The sequence below is a fragment of the Pseudopodoces humilis genome, chromosome 11 (assembly GCF_049639895.1).
Source record: "Pseudopodoces humilis isolate 2021_Gansu_Grassland_sample_001 chromosome 11, ASM4963989v1, whole genome shotgun sequence".
Classification (NCBI taxonomy): domain Eukaryota; kingdom Metazoa; phylum Chordata; class Aves; order Passeriformes; family Paridae; genus Pseudopodoces; species Pseudopodoces humilis.
Genome location: NC_142210.1, coordinates 10,368,761 through 10,381,930, shown reverse-complemented (window position 1 = coordinate 10,381,930; position 13,170 = coordinate 10,368,761). Strand labels below are relative to the sequence as shown.

General features: G+C 38.6%; 1 protein-coding gene across 10 annotated transcripts in view; it reads left to right on the top strand.

Moving 5' to 3' along the window:
* The window catches only part of TRIP12 (thyroid hormone receptor interactor 12), a 79,968-nt gene that overhangs the window by 15,348 nt on the left and 51,450 nt on the right, over positions 1-13,170 (top strand). For all 10 annotated transcript variants that reach the window (XM_014256142.2, XM_088061272.1, XM_014256144.2 and 7 more), the window contains exon 2: positions 11,872-12,018. In XM_014256142.2, coding sequence (XP_014111617.1) covers positions 11,921-12,018 — 98 coding nt within the window. In that variant the 5' untranslated portion in view covers positions 11,872-11,920. The remainder of the gene's footprint in view (positions 1-11,871; positions 12,019-13,170) is intronic.

Below are 13,170 nucleotides of genomic sequence, written 5' to 3'. Positions count from 1 at the left end.
TAAATGTGTTTTAATCCCTTTTGTTGTTACCAAGTTCTTGTGATAGCAAAAGATCCACATGCAGATCCAGTGCTGAGGAAGCCGGAAACTTAACCTGTTTTAATTGGATTTCTTCCTCAATGACTGCAATTAAACCATTTCCCAGATTGTGTCATGTGGTGTAGGACTCTAGCTGTGTATTAGGCCTATGACCTTTTCTGTGTAGCATTTGGATGAAGTTTCTGTTCAGGAGAGCAGCATAACCTGCTTGAGCCAGTGTGGGAAAGGAAGCCTCAACAGGCATTAGTCTGAATCAGTGCTATACATCAGTGATTAGAAAAACAACACAAAAACTCCTGAAATCCTCCTGATTTGTCCCAAACTTGTCTGAATTATGTTTTGAAGATGGGAAAATCTGAGGACTCATTCTATGTGAGTAGAAAACAGATGAGTACGTTCTACCTGGCCTTGGAAGCATAAGTTATTTTTTGAACATTTTGTTTTTTGTCTTTGTAGTTTTTCTCTTTAAGACATGGTACAGTTTTTTGTAGACTGATTTAGAGCTTGAGCTGAGTATTACCAAAATGAAGACCCAGTCTTCTGCTTCTTTACCTTGTTTTCATAATACTCTTTGACCTGTGGTCTTGAGTTCATCTGTGGCACTTTTCCAATCCACATCTACAAGTCAACTGGTTTGTTTCCTTTTCCAGCAGTAACTTCTATGACATCTAGTCTCTGAATTTCTTCAGTCTAGTGTCTGAGTAAAGTTCTTTGCTTTTCATTTTTTGTTTTGTTTTTGACTGTATCCTTCTAGTCGTCTAGGAGATTGTCTTGTGTTAATTTAAACTTTGGGTAACCAAACCATGTTTTACTAGCCATTGAGCTCACTAGGTCTCTCAGTAATTTAAGACAGCTTGGCAAAAGTTGATTAGGAATTTGGCAAGTCTCAGAAAAACTTTTGTGCTGCAACTTGGGGCATGTATTGTCTAACAGGCTCTGCAGGTAGGACATGGCTATGCACCATATCAGTATTTGTCTTGTGCTGTTGCACTTGGTTTTGCTTAAGGGCTGTGTGTGCCAGATGTGGGTGAATGGCAAACTGCAAATAAGGCACCATCTGGTCTATGGCATTAGAATAAGGAAGAGGCTTGGTGTTTGAGCAGTAGATTCTGCATTCAGACAGTGTTTTAAGTAAATGCAGCTATGCGGCTCAAGGGCAGCTGAGCATTGTGCAGGGCAGATGTAGAGTGGGACATGGTTTTGAGTACTTCTTGGTTTCACTTGCATGAAAGTACTGAAATAAGCTACTAAACTGAAATTTGTACAAATCAAATCACTCAGCTGATTATTTTTCCTTTTTTCTCTGGTAATAAACACCCTCTTTCCCAACTTCTCCACATCTGCTTTACCTGGTCTTAGCTTGACCACCTGCTTTTAGCTTGCCTTCTGTTCTGGCAGTATCACTGATCTGTACTTCATGAAGGAAGTCTGTTGTCTGTTTGATTCATGCTATCTCAGAGAAGGTAAAGCTCTTCATTCAAATGAATTCCTGTCTTCTGAGTAGAGTCTTCTCCTTCATTCTTGCCAGACAATGTGATTTTGGTTTGTTTTTTTAATTTTTATTATGATACTGTTAGTGAAAGCTTTAAGCCACTGTTCAGATAGTGACTTCTGGCCCCTACTAAACAAGGGTTTCTAGAGAATCTGAAAATGAAGATCAGGTAAGATCTTTCTTCTGTTGCTTATGTCTGCAAGAATGCAGACAAATGCAGAAAAGAAATGAAGAATTCCCATTAGTTCACTTTACAAACAGCATGGCTTGGTCAGCATTTGGCTGTTGGAAAATGTTATTTTCTGTTGGAGAGAGCTGCTTTTGTTTGATTTTAAGAAGGAAAAGAGCTATTATTTTCATTGTTATTACAAGTTGAAACTACACTTCTGTTTGGTAGCAGAATTGCATCCTGTGGCTCTCACAGTGTAGACTTTGTCAGTATGTAACAGTAGTCTTAAAGGTCCTGTAGAGGTGAAGTCAGTGCTATAGGACTGATGTGGCAGAAAAATTTTGCTCTGTTACGCAGGCATGTGAGCTGGTACAGAACATGAAACTTTGAACGTATTTGTTCTTCACTTTTCCTTTGTTGCCCATTGCTGTGCTAGAAGGGAAAAAGATCTGTCAACAAAGATGCAAAACCTGGTTCAGTGTTTTGCAGCAAATGTTTGCTATGTTTGTGTGTGCCTGTCTCTGTGTGGTCTGAAAAATCTTTCATGTTACTGACATGGCTTAAATATCTCTGGGCTGCTTCTTAAGCTGACCTGTTTCTGGCTGACTTGCAGATATCCAGATCAGATTATTATTTTCCGTGATATAGATTGACTCAGGAGTTTCTAGGTTCTTATGCTTTCAATAATCTTTGTATCTCTGTAGTAAAAAATTTAACTGCTGCAGAGTTGACTGAATTATGCAACAGAACTTAATGTTTAGCTGGTTAAAAAGCCAAAATAATATAGACCACTGAATTTAGACTGAGAAACTACAGGTGTTGTAAACATGAAAATATTTTCTTGAAGCTTTGAGTACTGACTCTCTGCCACAGTGAGAGCATTCTCTTCCTTTGTTAATAAATTCAAGTCGAACCATATGCTAGAGGAAAACTTACACTGAGCTACATGTTACATGGACATGTTACATAGACATGTTACAAACGGTGACATGGAAAGGTATAAAATTTGGTTTATTTGGAGAAGAACAGCTTCAATATCTGAATTTTTTTGCAAGGGCAAATTTTTTGAATGAAGTAGGGAGTAAATGTTCTAGGAGATTATTTTTATAGTTAACTTTATTAGTTGTGCATTCAAAAACAAGAATAATTGTTGTTGACAGCACTTTGACTACATAGTGTAGAGCTACAGTGAAGCAAGAGGAAAAATAATGAAATACTTTCTATTTTTCCTAGTTTCTCCTTTGGCTGAGGATCAAAGATTTGACTGATGCATGTGTTGTTTTGGGAACCAAAGTGCAGTCCAAACTGTAATATTTCAGTCCTTAATAAGAGATAGAAAGCAGTGATGTGGCAGAACTGAGGAGGGATGCCCTCAAGAGACTATTATCTTTGTTCCATGCAACTTCCTTAATTTTTCTCCTCAGACTTCAGTTTCTGTTTTTCCAGAGGAAAAAAAAGGACTGTAGGAGTAAAGGCTTTTGCTGTCTTAATGTTGGGTAGTCCTCTCAACCACCTTGCAAGAGTTCAGTTAATATTTAGACCTGGTTTTAATTTTGCAGTCCACAAATCCAGTGATTTTTTTTTTCTTCAGTAATGAAATGAAGCTCTGGATTCCTTTGTACCATGAGCTGGGAACACCAGTTGTACAGTCAGACCTGATATACCTGAGCTTGACCTTGTAGCCTGTACAAGCTTAAGTTTTCTTGTTCCTTTGAGCTATTCAGATGAGTGGGAATGTTCTAACTTTAGATGCTTAATTTTTAAGTTTTTTAGCTAACTTGTGGCCCTCCCCTGCATCCATAGGTTTCTCTTGGTTCTTCAGCTGACTAGTTGTGTTGTTGACTGCCAGTTACTTCTTGGTAATTTTGAGCGGTGCCCCATTTGCTATTTCAATATGACTTTTCCATAGCCCAGAAGGACTTACTGAGGTTCAGGCTGTGGCATAAAGACCAATCCACTGTTTTATTTCTAAAGGAATGATGGTTATTAGTGCTCTGTAATCTTAATGGAACAAGTTTTTATGTTTCTTCCAGGTCCCTGAAGAAGTCTTTAGTTTTCCTGTACCAGGTTCAATAAAAGGTCTCTGCAGTCTCAGATTTCAAATTCAATTGACCTGCTTGGAGCAGAGGAGACTATTCAGCTTCTGCAATCATTGTCACAGAACTCTTCTTATCATCAAACGCTGAAACATGTGGTACATGTATTTAGATTTTTTCTTAAACAATACATGACTTCTCGTATCTTCCAGTCTTCTCAGGACAGTAGCCAGAAGTCAGTAGGTAAATGTGCTTCTTGGCCTGCTTAGGGTCATAGTGTGGATGACCTTTTGGACACATAATGCTGATAGCCTGGACATTCCTGTAACAAACAGTGCTGTGCATCTTTTCAGAGGTGTTTTCAGTGTTCTTATTACCTATGGGAACTTGTAAATCTTCTGGTTGCAGATAATGAGTATTTGAACTGCCAGCTGGCGGTAAGAGATCACAAATGTAGATTTTTTTGCTCTTCTCCCTTCCTCTTTTGTACAAAGACTTTCTCTTCCCAGTTGTCTCTGTTATTAGACATATATGCATAAATACAGTCTGGAAACTCAAGTGGCTACATCCTTTCAGGTTCTTTGCCACTTACTTTGCTGTTCTGTCAAGGTGGCTTTTAGCACTGCCACTCTCTTGGCTAGAAGGGTAGGCAAGGGCTGAGCTCTTGAAAGCCTGAGAAAGGGAAAGCTGTCTTCCTAATGTAGCAAGGCTCAAAGTTTGCCTTAATTTTGTGATGGTTGTTGTAAAGTCAGTGGAACAGGGAGTAACTCCTGTTCCTTGACTGATTTGTTTTACTTTTTTCTTTATGTTGAAATCACTCCAGTGATTTCAGAGAAGCTGAATTAAAAATAATTCTTCCACTGTAAATGAATCTAGGAAGAATATTTTACTGAAGTTTTTCTCTTTTTTGTTGGCAAAATTATTCTCTGGCTAAGAGCTTACGTATTGTCTGAAGTTACTCAGTGTAAAAATGGGCATATGAGCTGGTCCTAATCTATTATCTCTTCAGAGACTGGAGTCCTTTGAGGTTTGTAGCTTATATTGTCCAGGTTACTGGATTGTGCTTTTGAGGAACTGAAGGGGGAGGGAGGGCTTTCTGTACTCTGTGTGATGGCAGTGATGAGCTGGGCCATAGTTATCTTTTCTTCTCTCAGAGCAAGGGATGGGGAGTCTGTCCTTGGATATGTGTACATCTTACACAGATCTGAGATCTCAGGTTACTTGAACTGACATCCATGGCATGAATTTTTAAAGTTTCTGATATTCTGATAGTATCTTCTTTGCATGCTTTTATATATGGTGATTCTTTGATACCTCAATTTCTGATTATTTTGTTTCTCTTTCCCCATTGTTCAGGGTAGCTCTTGTGATTCACCTCTTGCTCAGGACTCAGTGTGTTTTGTCAACATGGTTAGCAGTTGCCACCTCTCAGAATGAGAGCTGTCTAGTGTAATTTGAGGTCCTACTTGCAGCAGATGTTTGGACCATATCATCTCAAGAGATTCTTTCCAGCCAAGGCTTTTTTTGATAATTCTGACTTAACTCTTGTACTTAGTTGAGCTTTGCATCAAAAAGGCATCTGGTCTGAAGAGGAGTTTGCCTCTGAATGCTGTTAAACTGTTTGTCTTCCCATCAATACCTTATTAATATCTTCAAAGTGGTGCCAAAAGTGATGCAGATGATGATATATATAAATATATAGAAACTCTGTGCCAAAGTTGTAGAAATCTATTTCTGTACTACTGTACATGCTTGTTTCCAGAAGAAACTTCCTTGATACCTGCTTGTCTGTCTTGTTAGCAGTGAGGTAATGTTATGTCATTAGAAGGCTGTAGAGTCTTGTTTATCATGGAGATTTTTACATAAGTGCTGAATTTGCTCTAGTTAGGATGTCTGTTCTGTGTGTGTAGTTCTCTAGTTCTTCTCTAGCACTGGAGAAGGAAAATACAAGAGGAATACAGTCAAACCTAAGATGTGATTCAGTATGATTTTGTGTGGTTTCTGCATCAAAGGAAGTTATTCTGCTAAAAGTCACTTTGTGGGTTTTACATCATTAGATGCATTAGAGCAAGGAAGCCTTAGTGCACTCTGGCATCTTTGGATCATGAAGACAACCCATGGCTATTCATGAGGAGAAGGTGGAAATGGGAGCAGATAAGGAAATTGTTGGCTTGGTCTTCTATGTTGAAAGAAGAAAAGTTTGTCATTTTCTTAAGGCTCAATGGTTTTATGCAGTTGAATAACCTGGGATTTGCATGAATGCAGACGAAATGCATACACTTTATTGTGCCTTACAGCACCTTGCAGCTCATGGAAGAATGTGTTTTCCCCTTGTTTGTGTACAGAAATTTATTGTTGGGAAGAAGGGAGGGATGATGAGAATTTAGGACATGTTGCAGAAGATTTCTTTTTCAGTATGTTATTGTATTGTATATTGTATTCACTCCCTAAAATTCTTCCATGAGCTACTTCTACAACCAGAAGGGACAAGAGGCTGCTAAACAGAAAATACAAACTTCTCACTGTGTGGAGCTTTAAAGTCTGTTTAAGGTAAGGATGTCAGTGGAAAAAAAACAAGGATGAGTGGATAACTGTGGAACTAGGAGAGTGTAGGGAGGGAGAATGTTGTGTCAAAATCAGCTGCAGAGGACTGTTTAAAGCAACTGGACTAAAAAGTCAATTTAAGTCAGTTATTGAAGTAGAAGTAGTAATGGAATATTTGCATGTGCTTGCTTGTAAGGCAAGAGGTGTGTATGTCTGCAGGTAAATGAGGAGAACCTTGTGAACAGTGAGCAAAAATGAGGTGCAGCTGAGATCACTTGAAAATTATGTAAATCTGAAACAATTCAGCTGCTACCCTAAACCGTAGGGAGTACTTTCTTCAGTTTAGTCACAACTGAAGTCTGAGCTCTTAAATGTGTTGCATGCTTATATATTTTGAGTGTTGTTTCTGTCTTCAGTGACAAGATTTATCACAGAAACAGCTGATGAAGTAAATTAATGTTGTTTACAATGAAGTAAAGGAATACAAATCTGAAGTTTTAACCTTAATATTTTCTGATATGTATGCTGAACTCTGGGTTCTGGCTGGCAAGATGTGCAACTTGCTGGAAGAAAATGTTCTGAACTTACAAGGTATATAAACATCCTCCTGTCTTTTCCTTCTCTCCCCCCTCTTTTGCCTAATACTGACTTCAGGGCAGTAAGTCTGTACAATTTTGAGGAGTTGAATTGCTGCAGCAGCTTTAAATAAGGCACTGGGTTTTTTGGGCTAAACTACGAGAGAGGAAGGGTGCTAACAGTGTACTCAGCTCAACTCCAAGCAGGTAACAGGTATTGTAATGGAGCATTATAGGCAGAGGTGCTAGGCATATCCTGAAATATTCAGAAGAGTGCAAGAATCTGAAGAAAACTCTTACATTACCAAGATTTGTTCAAAGAGAAGCCAAAACCAAAACAAAACCACCACCCGAAACAACAGAACAAATCCAAACTGAACAAACACCCCCAAACAAGTTTCAGAGCTTGTGCAAGTAAATTAAGAAGGCCCTTGTGGAAGAGTTAAATTTAATTTTTACAGATATTGTTACTGATTTGCCTTGCTACCCTATTAGTGGCCCTAGAGCATGTTGGAGTTCTTCAGTTTGCTCATTGTCTTTTTCTCTCAGTAACCTGTGTCAGTGTAGCTAAATCAGTTCTAGTATCCTTCAGGGGGAGATCTGGATGCTAAGCAAAGGCTGATACAGGCTTGTTTTGTAGTTTCCCAGTTTGTTTCAAAAACATGGAAGCATGTTAGTTGTTTCCCGATGGCTTTTCCACAAGAAAAAAGGTAAAGGATTTACTGCAATGTAACAGGTGTTTTTTGCCTTGTGTTGCTGTAGAACCTCTCCAGGCAGTATGTTGGCTGTATATTAGCTATAGTGTTTGCAATGGATATGTTAGGGCTACAGAAATTAATTATAGTTGCTTTCCCGTACAATAACAAAGATGACTCTAAATAATAATCAAATAGTGTTTGCTAAAACTCAAAAATACAAAATTAAGCAGCATAATAAGCACTAGATAGCAGTGTTGTTACATGGCTTCAGAAGATATATTGATATGTTGTCAGTTTATATGAAATGCTGGCATTTGGAATTCATCCTCATTTTAAAGAGTCTGTTTATGATGAGAGCCTCTGCAGTCCCATGCTTTGGCATCATCATAGCAAGGAATATGGAGTTACAAAACATTAACTAAAAAGGCTTATGTGCAGATGACTTTATGCCAGAAGGGGACCTGAGCTTAAAAATTCCTAAATAGCATTGTCTGTTGTGGAAGCATGGAGGTCTGATGGATGGTTGCAGCTTTTTATTGCTGTGGGTGTGAAGAAGAATCAGTGTAGTTGAGGAAATTGTCTTAAAATCTGGCAGAACTGCACTGGCGCACTTGGCTAGTCTATACTGAGTTGCACATTTTTTTTAATATAGGTTTCTGACAATGGGAAAGAACAAGCCAAGTGCTTGGAATGAGCTCAGAGATAGAGGGACAAGTCTGAATGAGAACAGCTGAGATTTTAGGCATATCTGGGCTCTTGTTGTTTAAGGCTGTGGAAGGTGCAGTTGTGAAAATATCTTCATTACTTGACTAACTGAGCACGTGGTATTGTTTGGCTTGCAGTGAGACTCAAGTTAGAGTTTGGTGTTAAAGGTCACAGCTGAATCACAAAGCTGCATTTATATTTAAAAGCAAACTGGGAGTCATATGGCAACAAGTACTCAATAAGAAATGCAGTTAAGTCGAGAGGTATCGATATAGAAGATAACTCTGGACATCATCTTGATTTGACAGATGCCTTACAGGATAAAACAGTTGTCATTTCATTCTTCTACACAGCTGAATATACTGTGTGTATGACAACACATTGTGCTACATAACTTCTAAGCACAGACTACTTAAAGTGTCTGGCTAACCCTGTGTCATGGTTTAATCCCAGACAGCAATCAAGCACCAGGCAGCTGCTTGCTCACTCCCCCACTACTGGGATTGGAAGGGTGAAAACTGGAAAACTTGGGTTGAGATAAAGACAATCTAATAGGAAAAGCAAAAGCCATGCATGCAAGCAAAGCCAGACAAAGAATTAACTGCTTCCCATGGTTGGGCAGATGTTCAGCTTTCTTCAGGAGAGACAAACACCACGGCTCTAAATGTCCTCCCTTTCCTCCTTCTTCTCACTATATACTGAGCATGAAGTCATGTGGTCTGGAATATCTCTTTGGTCAGTTTGGATCACCTTTCCTCACTGGTTCTTGTCCCAGCCTCCCATGCACCTCAAGTCTCCTCACCAGCATGACTGACAGTACAAAAAGCAGAAAAGACCTTGGTTCTGTCTAATCACTTTTCACCAATAACAGAAACATCTGTATTATCAACACTGTGCTCTATTATCAAAGCTGTGTTCAACAGAAATCCAAAATATGGCCCTGTACCAGCTCCTTTGAGTAAATTCAAGTCTGTCAGAGACAAAACCAGCACACCCTGGCATGTCAGTGTTAAATTAGTTTCTCTAGGGAGGGCCAGGATTGCCTGCCTCTGTGATGTTCCCTTCAGCTGACTCTTGTGGTATGTGGAGAAGCCCATGTTCTGGCCCTAGGTGGGAAAGTGTGTGGTTAACCTAGCAGAGGTCTAAGTGAGCACTGCTTGTTGCAGTGTGAAACCTTCTGGAATACACATTTTAATCAGTACAAGGTGAGACAACAGTTCTGTGGCAACCATTTTGTAGTATGACTGAAAGTTTGACATTAGTACAGTTTCAGTGCTAGCTGACCTTCGTGCAGAAGAGGACACTACTCCCTCCTTTTAGAAAATGCACAAAATGCATCTTATTTCTGATAGTAGAGTTTTTAAAAATATTTTTTTATATATTTAATATATATCTTTGTTTGTATACAAGGAGATAAAAAGAGAATGCACAACATTTGACAGTGCCTGTGACTGACTTCAGCTGGACCCCCTAGGTAGTGCTGGGCCCTTGCTCAGCTTTCAGTCTGGCTAATGCTAGGCTTTGTTACTTGCATTACTATTCTGAAGACAATACTACAACTTATGATCTCAACTTGACTGATCTGGCTAGACCAGGAAGCTGGCATGATTTCTAGCAGCTGCAAGCTTTTTCTGTTTCATTGTAAATCTTGTTGTGCGCCAAAATATAAGAAGTTGTAGATTGATGGTGTTCCATGTTACTGAAAAGCTTTAAAACTTTCTGTTAGTGGGCACATTGGATTTGAATAAGGAGTTTGAGTAATAGGAAACAATCGTGAAGAGGGAAAGTTCACCTTTTGAGTAGTAGTGTTTACATCTTTTTCAACTTGGTCATCAGGACTTCTATCTAAATTTGTGGGATTGCGTATCTTGTGATTTACTTATTCTCTCAGGTTCCTAAGCATAAGGTAAAAAAATAAACCCAACCAAAACGAATGAAGGTAAAAGTGATTTTTTAAAATTAATTCTGCTTTGTGTTTGTGATTTGCTGCTGTGTTTGATCTCTTAATAAAAAGAACATGAAAAACTTTCAAAAGATGCTTTTGACTCTTGTGATGTGTGGATTAGGATGGAGAGCAATTCTTCTGCCTAACTTGTATTCTTGTTCAATTCCTGGAGATATTTAAAGTATTTCTGTCATGCTAAGTGTGACCTTTCAAATACTAGAATGTAACAAGATTGAATCTGAGCTAGCAGAATCCTGATCAATAATTTCCTGTGCTGTGCAGGTGTATGGATGATATAAGTGTTCCTTTTAGCATTATATGTGAGGTAATGGTTTCCATAATATGAGTTTATATGCCTGGTCTCTTATGGTCTACAGTAAAAACTGCATCATTTAGGATTCTGTCTTTGTCCTCACTTCCTCTCCTGGCACCTTTGTTCACTTCTGTAGGCCCTTTTCAGAAGAATAGACAATTATGTTCAGCTATTCACTGTTTTTACTGACAGTAATGCCAGGTCTTGAAAATTATTTCATTGGAGGCATTTGAATTTGAATCTGAAGCTGCAGTGTTTTAAACTTTCTTGTGGCAGATTTCTTACTTACTGGGCTTTAGATACAGTAAGTACCAAGTCAGCATATAGACAACTGAGTTCTAAAACTTGGGTTACTTTCCTTCTTACAGCTGCTTCTTTTCACCTGCAGGTACGTTTTTTTACCAGATTCCACAAAATTAGAAACAGTAAAACTGGATTTACTGGTTGTGGTCCTGTTGCTATGCTCTACATGAAAATACCAATTTAGCGTAGGATACAGAAGTTACCTCTCTTCACTGAGGAATTAACTGAGGCTTGTTCTTGAAATATGTCAGTTTCTGAGGACTGTGGCTGGGGGTTATGTTAGTCTTCTATAAATAATTACCAAAATAATATCTGTAGACCTCTAGCAGTCACAAAGCAATTCTAAAATTAGTAATACAAAGCCATCATAGAATATTTTGTAAAAATATTTGTATGCATGCATCAGTCCTTCTGTCTCAGATACCTTTTCCCTTTAATTTAGCTCTCATGAGCAGAACTTCCTGATTACAAAGCTAGATATTTTTTCCTGAATGACTGGATATCTTGCATTATGTAAAATAAAGTTGCAGAAATCAGACTAGAGAAGGAAGCTCTTTGGAAAGCACTGTAGTTACGTTGTGAATGCTGCTGCTTATTCCTGAAATGGGATTTGTAATCTATGATCAAAGTTAAAATACTTGAATGCTGTTGCTGTCTATCAAGCACTGAGGTTTTTTCTTAACATCAATAAACACAGATTCTCACAAATTGCATTTGTCCTGTCTCCTTATAATTAGTGAAGCTGGCTAGAAAAGAAGTGTGTCATCACAAAATCATAGAGGAGTTTGTAGTTTGGGTTGGAAGGGATCTTTAAAGGTCATTTAGTTCAGTAGATCATCTGTATGCTATATATACCAAAACCTGTTTGCTCTGTTTAAGGTTCTGAATGTTCTTGAGAAGAACCTTGTCCGTGTGTCTTTTAGTTAAAAATTGTTTGAAAGTTTTTGTCTTCAGTTTTTGCTTGAATGATAGCATTTTACATTTGCCTCTGGAGGTGTGGCGGTGAGTCTTCATACCACATATCTTATGGCTCTTCCTCTCTTGTCTTCCAGTGAATGATAGTGTCTAGAAAGGGTATGTCCCTTCAGGAGAGAGGTGCCAATGTCCAACCGGCCTAATAACAATCCAGGGGGGTCACTGCGACGTTCACAGAGGAACACTGCCGGGGCCCAGCCACAAGACGACGCAGTAGGAGGAAGGTATGATTGCTACGTATGAGTGTCAAAATGTGTATCAGTGAAATGGATGTGATGTAGAGAATGATGTTTTCTACCCTGCAATCCAAGCATTGAAATGTGGATAAAATCTCTTTGCCCCTGAAATGCTACCTGTACTGTTACTGCATGGGATTAACCCATGGACTACTCACTACCATACATGTTCAGCTAGAATAGCAGAAGTAGAGCTATAGGGGGAAGAAGTCTGTTTTCCATGAATCACAGGTAGTGATTATTTCTTCCCTGATGTTAAAAATATGGGAGGGGGCTGACAGAGGGAGTCTGTTACTGGGAATCTGGGAAAATGTGTTCTTCGAGTAGACTGAGTAAATAGTACTTTGTTACCTTTGTACTGCCTATAAATCCTGTGCAGCTGTTGAAGAATTCAAGAGAAAAAAGGTTTACCATCATTTAATATGGCTAATAGTGAGCAAGTGGACCAGGTTGTATTTGCTCTGTGAGTGGTTGCCTCTGTAGTACAGAACAAAGAAGATCCTTAAAACTTTTCTGTGGACGACTCTATTGTTACTGCTTTGAGTGAAGACTGTATGGAGTAAGTGTTTAACTTTGCTGAAAGGTCAGCTTAATGAAGAAAGGCTAGAGTGTGATGTTAGGCAAATTATCTATATTCTGCTCCCTCAGATATGTTACTGGTACAGTTGTTAAATAAGTGTTCCTTGGGCTTGATTTTTTTGGAATGAGTATTAAAATATTACAGATCAGTGGCACAAAAGTTTTTTACTATGAAGGAACTGGTCTGTAAAGCTTAATGAAGATAAGGCCTATTTCTTACTAGTATAAAGTCTAAGAACAAGATGAACAATTGTTGAATAGGTAAAGAAGGCCAACTTCTAAGGAGCTTTGGGGAGAATAATTCAGTCTGAAAAATGCAGCTTCACTTTCTCTAAATTAATCTAATATACAAGTGGAAGAGGTGATAAACACAAGGCTTCTCCCCTCACACAATGTGGCGTAAGGAAGGGGAAGTTGGTGTCTTACGTAGTTGACTATTTTGTAAGCTAGAATTGGTTTTGGAGAATTCCTCTTTTAACAGAGGCACAGTGAGTCCTTCGTTCCCTTATGCCCATTCTGTCTTGTCTCTGCATCTCAGTGGATGTTTAAATTAGGTATTGC